General features: G+C 57.1%; 1 protein-coding gene across 4 annotated transcripts; it reads left to right on the top strand.

Moving 5' to 3' along the window:
- The first annotated feature begins 3,612 nt into the window (after positions 1-3,612).
- LGALS2 (galectin 2) lies at positions 3,613-9,276 on the top strand. 4 transcript variants are annotated; one of them, XM_079140767.1, is made up of 4 exons: positions 3,613-3,853; positions 7,241-7,323; positions 8,575-8,731; positions 8,935-9,276. In XM_079140767.1, the coding sequence occupies exons 1-4, from the start codon at positions 3,848-3,850 to the stop codon at positions 9,187-9,189; spliced, it is 501 nt and encodes a 166-aa protein (XP_078996893.1). In that variant the 5' UTR covers positions 3,613-3,847; the 3' UTR covers positions 9,190-9,276. The 4 variants fall into 4 exon arrangements, with proteins under 4 accessions (XP_078996893.1, XP_078996895.1, XP_078996892.1 ...); XM_079140769.1 differs by having other exon boundaries at positions 3,622-3,853; positions 8,861-9,153; XM_079140766.1 differs by having other exon boundaries at positions 3,659-3,853; positions 8,575-9,153.
- Positions 9,277-9,284: the final 8 nt, after the last annotated feature.

Here is a 9,284-nt window from a genome sequence, read left to right as displayed (position 1 = left end):
TCGCCTACGGCTCCTCTAGGGCAGCTTAGTAAGGGAGCGCCACCGAGTCCTGGAACGTGCTTCGCAGCTGTTTTCCTCGACGCCCCAGGGAGCCGGGAAGGGCGGCCAGAGGGGGATCCACAGAACGAGGCTTTGCCAAAGACCACTTCTGCTTTTTTGCTGATCCTCCTCCCCAGTGACAATGAAAAAGATGGACTTTATTTTTTGTTATTCAGTCAATTAGTTGATACATATTTGTTCAGCTAAGAACAGCTTTTTGACCATCCGACTTGATTCCAGGATGATATTTGGATTGTGAGCAGAGGTCTCCAAGCCTGTGAGAAGTGTCCGAAGGGGCGTTCATAGGAAAGTCAACAGCCTTCGGACGAATTTATTAGTAAATGGAAAGGCGAAAAATTCGGGCATTGAGCATCCAGTTCAAGGAGTCAAGAGCCATAAAATAAGAGAAAAATCAAAAGGAAAAGGTAGTAAGCCCAAAGGAAGAAAATAGCGAGGACGTGACTCTCTGCATGGTCAACATCGTGGACTGTCCATGGACGAGTGGGAGTGGCCAGTTCTTCAGAGAGGAGGCCTTCCTGATGACCGTTTCTCCCACAGGCTTTCAGGAACAGATTCTTGGCCAAGTGTATTAGTTTTCTGTTGCTGTGGAGCCAAAGAGCCACCGCCCAGGTCCTAGAATCAGAAAAACGTCTCTCACAGTTTCTGTGGGTCAGAAACCGGATAGCGTCCCGGGGCCTCTGCTCAGGGCCACAGTCCAGCGCTCAGCCAGGTCACCTCGAGGCTCACGGTGCGCAGTCCATGTCAAGGTTGCTCCGTGGCGCGGGCAGGCCGGGTCTTCATGGGTGGTGGGCTGGGAGCACAGGCGTAGGGGCTTCTGCAGGGCTCCATGGCTGCCTCCCCCAGAGCAGGGCAGAGAGGGGCCACCTGCCTTTGCTGCATCTTCCGTTGCTGTGTCAGAGTCCACAGGCCGGGAAATGATGGGCAGCAGGTTATTGGCCGGGAGCTCAATGCATGTTGCTCTGTCTGGTGACAGGGACAAGTGAGCCCGTGGGGACAAGGGACTGAACCCATCTTCCCCAGCCTTTTTTTTTTGTACCAGGGATGGAACCCAGGGGTTCCCATCCCTTTTTCTGTTTTCAATTTTAAATTGCCGACGCTGGCCTTGAACTCTCGGTCCTCCTGCCTCAGCCTCCGGAGTGGCCGGGATTGTAGGTGTGCATCACCGTGCCTGGGACGCCTCTTTCTTTTCTTCTGATGTTTTTCTCAGGGCCCTGTGGTCACACAAGGGTCCTATCTCTTGATCCTATCTGAGGGAAATTAAATTCCAACACACGTTTTGACGGGAGCATCCACGCCCCAGCACGGACTCGGAAGGACATCCTGTCACTTCTGCAGGCTGCTGGGGTTCTGGTAGTGAGAGTCAAGTTGCAGGGTCCAGCCACACTCCGGGGAGTTTCTCATGAGAAACTAGGGCACTGAGGGCCACCACACAGAGGAACGGAGGTCACTCTCCTGGCGTTCGGGACTCCGCTTGCTGAGTGGAAGCAGTGCTGCCTGCCTGGGAGGTGTGGGAGCTAGAAGCTGGTGGCTGAGGCCCGCACCGCCACCGACTGCTTCTGTGGGTCCTGGGCCCCTGAGTGCCCACCCAAGAAGTGGGAGGACAGCCAGAATCCCCGAGAACGTAGTGTGAGCTTCCTGGGACGAGGGCTGGAGAAGGTGCCTGGCAAAGTGGAAACCAGCCTTCAGGACCTGCTGGTTAAACCCGGTGCAGTCGCGCACGCCTGTGATCCCAGGGGCTGGGGAGTCTGAGGCAGGAGGATCGAAAGTTCAAGGCCAGCCTCAGAAACTTAGCAAGGCCCTAAGCAACTCAGTGAGACCCTGTTGCTAAAGGAATTATTTAAAAGGCGCGTGTGGGCGGGGGCTGGGGACGTGGCTCAGTGGTGCCAACGAAGAGGACTAACTGGGAGGGGCAAGTGCCGGGGATCTCGATGCTTTTCCTTTTATAGCCTCTCCTTTGAAAACATTTTTTTCATTGACGTGAAATACACAGAGAAATACACAAATAGTGAGCGTGCCCATAGCCCTGTGTCTGTGCACATTTCCTTATTATTGTTCTTACCACTTTTTCTGTGCCGGGACGGATCGCAGAGCCGCCAATGCCAGGCGAGCGCTCTGCACCTCCGCGCTACTCCCCCGGCCCCGGGCGAGCTTTTCAAACCAGTGAACTTTAAGGTTTTTTTTTTTTTTTTTTTTAACTTTGTACACTTTCCAAAACCTTGTTCGCCAGCTCGTGTTCCTATTATAATCAGCGAAACGCCACCTTAAGGGGCGGTGCCTGCTGATGCAGTTCCTGCGACAGGGGCACTTTTCAGCTCCTTATCTGGTTTGGGCCCTGTGTGCCCCTGGGAGAAAGGCCGAGAAGGGATTCATTTCCTTGTGGGTAAAAGAAGGAAGTCACCCCCTCCTGGGGCTGGCAGGGAACCGAGGTGGTGTCCCCTGTGACACTGGACAGAGAGCCACCCGCTGGCTCCTGGCACCAGAGGGCCCTCCACGGGCTGGGCTCCCTCCACGGGCTGGGCTGGCAGAGCAGCCTCCGCCAACACCCGGGAAGCAGGCTGGGCCCACCGGGCCCAGAGCTCTAGGGCCGCTCCCGGATCTGCCCGCACCCGCTGCCAGGGTGCCGCGAACCGGATGTGCAGTAGGTTTAATGGAGCAGTGTTTTGAACAGTGAAAATTCAGAATGAATGTAGTGCTCGGCAGAAAGGAATTGGCTCAGTAAACTTAGCCACGGAGAGGCAGAATATTTCCCCGCCATTGAAATATAGTTCTGGAATACAGATTTGTGGGCTTTAATGTTTCCTGAATGAAGTAGGAGAAATAACTGCACAGACCGAGAGGTGTCTATAATGAAACACACAGGAAACCGCTGGCCAGGTGACGTGTTGATTTGGTGAGCCAGGTCTACTTCCTCCTGGCGGGAGGAATGTCAGGGATTGTTTTTCTTCTTATTTAATAGAAATAAAGGGCAAAGCATTTGAATCTGTGGTACTCTCCCCAGCCCTCCTGCTTCCTTCTTGGCTTTATTTATTTTTTGGTACTAGGATTGAACCCCGGGGCACTGGATCACTGAGCCACATCCCAGGCCTTTTTATTTTTTATTTTGAGACAAGGTCTTGCTGAGTTGCTTAGGGCCTTGCTAAGTTCCTGAGGCTGGCCTCAAGCTTGCAATCCTCCTGCCTCAGCCTCCCAAGCTGCTGGAATTATAGGTGTGCACCACCACGCCTGGCTTCCTTCTTCCCTTCTAAGGGTTGTAGATAATTCTAGATGTTTTCTTTGAATTTACCATGTATTGCTTTTAAAACTTAACATGCACAATCAGAAAAATAATCAGGCAAGAAGAGATTAAAAGGACTCTCCGAAGGAATCATGACGTCATAGATAATTAGAAGCTTGGGTGATTTTTTACAAGGCAAGTCTCTCTTTTTGTGGTTGAGGAAACCGGCTCAGTCAGGGAGGCTGGACGGCCTGCCAAGCCCAGGGTTTATGGTTCGTGGGGGGGCAGAGCTGGGGCCCCTCCCAGAGGGCTCTGGGAGCGTAGAGGAGGTGGGGTGAGCTGCAGGGAGGCGGGAGGGTGCTCTGGGAGGCCGGTGGGCAGGGGGCGCCTTCTGCGGGTTTGCCTGGGGTACCTGGAGGTACAGGCAGGGAGATCAGTGGGTGCGCGGGACCAAAGTCCTCATGTACGGCCTTGGGCAGTTAATGTATAATATTCCGGGATATAAGCTGGGCACCAGGCGAGAACCCAGCTCAGGCGACGGAGCTGCTGGGAGCTGTTGCAGGGAAGGCCGCCATGTCGGTGAGGATGCCAGGCCCCGGCCACCTCCCCATCTGTGCCTGGGCGGGCTGGGGAGGGGTGCTCTGGAGCCGGGCCGCTGCCCCCCGTCTGTTTCCCACCCACCCACCTAGCAAGGGGGTGGGACAGCCAGGACTCGGATCCCTGGGAGCCCGGGCCTGTCTGTTCCCCCCGCTTGCCTCGGTTTCCTCATCCGTAGAACAGTGGTGATAATGACGATGATGACAGCAGACGTCAACTGAGCTTTACAGAGATGGAGACGCAGGCTCAGCGCTGAGGGTGTAGTTCGGGGGTCCGGAGTGTGCTCAGCATGGGCACAGCATGTGCGTGTTCATCACCAGCACCAAAAGAAACAAGGGAAAAGGAAACGGGAGGCTCCCAGATTAAATTGGCCAAGGTCACAACCGGCAAATTGCAGGAGACTGAATGGATCCTCTTGGAGGTCCTTGATTCTTGGATTCCACACCTGGATCTTCCACTTTTTTGCTGTGTGACCTTGGACAAGTTTCTAGCCTCCTCTGAGCCTCAGTCTCCCTGATCTGTGGAATTGAAGCAGGTGGCATCCTCTGAGGATTAGATGGCATGTTCGTTTCCTAGGGCTGCTGGGACAAAGGACCACAAAACGGGGGGCTTCAGACAACAAGTATTTATTTGTTCTGAAGAAGTCGGTATCAGGTGTGCAGGCCCCAGCTCTGCAGGCTCTAGGAGAGGGGCCCCATTGTCTCTTTCAACTTCCGGTGGCTGCTGGCCATCCTTGGCCTGCAGCTGCATCACTGAGTCCCTGCCGTACCTTACACAGTGTCCCTCTGTGTGGCTCTGTCCAAATGTCCCTGCTCTTACAAGGACATCGGTCTTCCTGGGTTTAGTGGCCACCGTCCTCCAGTACGACCTCATCTCTCTTTGGTACTGAGGATTGAACCCAGGGGTGCTTAACCACTGAGCCCCAGCCCAGCCCTTTTTCTTGTATTTTATTGAGAGACGAGATCTCGATGAGCGGCTTAGGGCCTCGCTAAGTTGCTGAGGTTGGCCTCCAACTCGCAGTCCTCCTGCCACAGCCTCCTAAGCCGCTGGGATCGCAGGTGTGGTGGGCTCAACCACATCTTAACTTGATCACAACCACAAGACCCGACTCCCAACCGGTCCCATTTGCAGGCTCCAGGTGGATGTGATTTTGGCAGGACACTGTCCCGGTCAGTGCCAGTGGCATGTGGGACACAAACGTGACCAAGGGTCCCCGGTGGAAGGACCCGTGCTGTGTTCTTCCTGCCTGTGTCTCCTGGGGAGGGCCTTTGTGGTCTGGAGACCCCTGATCTTCTCTTCCCACGGTCACCCCATCTCTCCCTCCTCCTTCTCCAGCTGCCACATAATCCAAACGCCTTTCATTACAGGCGGGAACCAAGTCCAGAAAAGGGTGAGGCTGGCCCCATGTTACTCGGACCTCCCTGGGTCTGCCTCCGGTCTCTCCCTGTCCTCCCTGGGGGCAAGGGTCCTGGACGTGCACACACCGGGCCTCGGCACCCTCATTTGTCCAAATGCACCCCGACCCTGACCTTGTGCCCCTGCCCTGCAACAGTCCCTCCTCAGGGGCTTGTGTTAGTCAGGCTGCCCCCAGGGGTCTCCCGCTCCACCCCGGCTGTGCCAGGGTGCTGGGCTGGGGGCCGGCTCCCGGGAGCTGGTGTCACATGTACATGGGCAGCATGTCTGTGCCTATGTGGCAGGCACACTTGGGCTCCTGGTCTCGCTTGGGAGGGACTGCGAGTGTCCTTACTGGGCAACCTCATCTCTCGGGGACAACCCTGTCTGTCAGTGGGAGGCCCAGTGGGCATTTTCCTCCAGTCTGTGTGCTCCCAAACCTAGACGCGGCTGCTGCATTAGCATGGATCTGCTTGGCGGGGCACGCCTGTCGTCCTAGCAGCTCTGGAGGCTGAGGCAGGAGGATCTCAAGTGCAAGGCCAGCCTCAGCTACTTAGTGAGACCATAAACAGCTTAGGGAGATCTTGCCTCGAAATGAAAAATAAAGAGGGCTGGGGATGTGGTTCAGGGTTAAGCACCCCTGTGTTCAATCCCTGGCACCAAAGAAAAAAAAAGGAAAAGAAAAAGAAAAAAAAAAAGCTATTATTAAGCCTGAATCTGAGGGCTTAAACCTCTAGCCTCCAAACCCCACTGTTCCTAAAGCAGGGAAATGTTGCCCCCAGGGGGACGCTGGGCATTATCTGGTTGTCACAGCTGGGGGAAGGGTGCTCCTGGCATCTGGTGGTCACGGAGGCTGCCCGACACGGTGCAGTCACAGCCAGCAGAGTCCTGCCCAGGGGCCCAGGCCCAGGGCCCTGCTCGAGGCTGCCACAGGCACTAGGATGGCTGGCAGCCCTGGGCTCGGCTTTCCTTTCAGAGCGTGCTGCCTCTGGAGGGTGGGTGGGGGGCTTGCGCCTCCCCTGCGGTGGCCCGGCCGCTGTCCACGCTGGCGCGCTCCCACACGGGGGACGTGCAGGCCCCGAGCTCTAAGTCTTTAATGACTCTGGTGGCTCAGCTCCACCCTGGCCCTCCAGCCAGCCAGCGATGTGCAGGTGGACGTTTTCTGAGCTCTGGAAGCCTGGTTTTGAGACCCTCCCTTCGAACCATCGGGGAGACGGCTGAAGCCAGGATGTGGGCATCCCGGGGCCCCACGGAAAAGCCGAAGCAGATGCAGAATGGGAACCGAGTAACCCTGACCGTGGGCCAGGCCTAGGCTGGGGGCCTCACAAACAGGATCCCCAGCCTCCACCACCAGCTCGAAGGTGGCCGGTCATGGAGCCTCCCAGCATCTGTCACGGGCGCATGGCCACTTTATTCTTTTGCTGGAGAGCAAAGCCAGCCTCGGGCCTCGAGGAGGCCACCACTGAGCCACACCCCGCCTGCGATGGCGCCTTCATAAATAAAGCCACGTCGACCTGCTTCAGGGATGAGGGCAGTAGGTTTGGAGAGGGACTTTGAGGGACCCACTCAGACGGAGGACCTGGGAAGTTTTGCGGATTCTTAATTTGGGTGGGTAAGGCCCCGGCCTCTGATCCAGCCCTGTTCTGTAGCCCCTCGGCCCGGCTTCTGCCAAGCGCAGCATGACTCAGCGCTTGAACCCTGAGAAACGGGTCCACAGGAATCACCCGCCATTCCACAGAGGGCAAACAGGCTTCCCTGCGGGGTCCCGCCCCAGCTCCAGTAGTTCTCTAGTCCGGCCGGCCGGGGTGGAGGAGGCCGAGGGCTCTGGGAGGCCAGGATCCGCAGGATCCCCTTGCGCCGGGCCCTCACTGGGCAGGGGACAGCGCTCAGAAGGATGGCTGAAGGACGGGCGCCCGGCAGAGGGGGCTGCCCAGGAATCTTCCGAGCTCTTCAGCCGAGTGCTTCTCTCCTGCCCAGGGAAAACTGGAGATTACCAACCTGGACATGAAACCCGGGGCGACCTTGAAGGTCAAGGGCAGGATCCCGGATGGTGCTGACAGGTGAGCGGGTCACGGGAGGGCTGGGCGGGGCAGCCCTGCGGAGTGACTTCAGGCCCCGGGCCTTTCTGGCGCCCTGGCCCCCTCACACCCCGACTCCCTGGGGTTGGGGCCTGCTTTCACACCCAGGCTGGGTCGGGGGACCTTCAGAACATCAGAGCCGACGCCACCTGCGTTCTTTGGCTCCAGCAGCCACTGAAGGGACGGGGGCGGGGGGGGGGGGGGCCCTGGAGCCCCACCAGCTCCTGGCGGTGGGGCCTGTGTTGAAGGCACCGCCCTATTAACCCCGCTGAATGACCTACCCCAGCTAGCCTTTCCCGCGAGTCCAGCTGGAGACAGCCACCAGGGGGCGCCAGGTGCCCCGGGCATCCTCTCCGTTAGAGAGGAGGGCATCCACCCTTCACCTGCCTCTCAACTTCCTCCCAGCTCCCTCCAGACTCTCAAGCTGCAGGATATCAGCATTTCTTCCTTTTTTGGCACCAGGGATTGAACCCAGGGGCCCTCAACCACTGAGCCACATCCCCAGTCCCTTTTATTTTTTATTTTGAGACAAGTCTCTCCAAGGTGCTCAGGGCCTCACAGAGTTGTTGAGGCTGGGCTCAAACTTGTGATCCTCCTGCCTCAGCCTCCTGAGTCGCAGGGATTACAAGCATGCACCTGGCTAATTTTGGCATTTCTTGGGACTGATCTCTACTTACTGTGGGTTGGGAAGGAAGTGGGCAGATGTATTGAGTAGGAGCCAAGAGAAAAATGAGTCCTTTCTCCTACCCAATCACTTGTTTGCAGACGTGCTGGGAAAACCCTGGCCTGAGACACCCCCTCCCCGTGAAGGAACCCACCCCGCAGAATGCCTCATTCTCAAGGCCTGTTAGGTTTAACCCAGGCTCCTGTCCTGGTCCTGCCAAGAACCCCTGGTGGCATGCCTTTGTGACAGGAGGCTCATCCCTGTAGGTCAACTGATCTTTACAGTCAAACTCAGGTCTTCAGATATCTAAAGACAGCAGCTCCCTCCCCATGATCAATACCCCCGATTTCCAAACTGTCGCCATCAGCTACTGTTCGGCAGCCTTGGTCTCTGCTCGGAATGGAACATGTCGCCTCAGTGCCAAGACTGGTCACCCACCTCTGTTTTCAGGCTCAGATTCAAAGCCAGTTTCTTTGAGGATTCTTCCAGCATGTAGTTGACCAAGGCCCTCTGGCCAAGCTGCCTTCCCAGGGCTGCCCTGCATCTTACCTGTCACCCCTCCCCTACAGCTTCGCCATTAACCTGGGCCAGGCGACAGACAAGCTGTGCCTGCATTTTAATCCACGCTTCAAGGAATCCACCATCGTCTGCAACTCCCGGGACGGCAACTGGGGGAAGGAGCAACGGGACAGTCACCTGTGCTTCAGCCCAGGGTCAGAGGTCAAGGTGAGCCCAAGGGACAGCAGGAGGCAGGGAGCCTTGTGGGGGACGGGGCCAGCGCTGCTCAGCTCCTGGCACTGCCCGGCCCACTTCCAGGGAGCCTCCTGCCTCTCTGACGCCTTCTCTCCCCCGCAGGTCACTGTGGCCTTTCATGGTGATGAGTTCAAGGTGAGGCTACCAGATGGGTACCAGCTGACCTTTCCCAACAGGCTGGGCTACAGCCACCTGAGCTACCTGAGCGTGCAGGGTGGACTCCTGGTCTCCTCGTTCAAGCTGGACTGAGTGGGCAGCAGGTACCAGGAAAAAAGGCCTGTCCCCAGGGTGCCCTACCCTTGGTGTTTGGCAGCTACTCCAGCCAGCAGCCTTTGGGGCCTGGAGTTGTCCCCCCACCCTTGACCCGGACGGTTCTAGTTCCTGCTCCTTGGATTCCATTTCCTTTCTCAAAGCCAAGAACAAACAAATAACAACAAAAATCCACCTCCACCGAGTCTGGGGCTGTGGTTAGCACTTCCATGCGTTTAATGCTCCTGCGTCTCCCTGATCGGGAACTGAGGCGGGA

Source organism: Sciurus vulgaris (genome assembly GCF_902686455.1).
Source record: "Sciurus vulgaris genome assembly, chromosome: 5".
In the NCBI taxonomy this organism is placed as follows: domain Eukaryota; kingdom Metazoa; phylum Chordata; class Mammalia; order Rodentia; family Sciuridae; genus Sciurus; species Sciurus vulgaris.
Note: the sequence above shows the minus strand (reverse complement) of the source record. Positions and strands in the feature narration are given on the sequence as shown.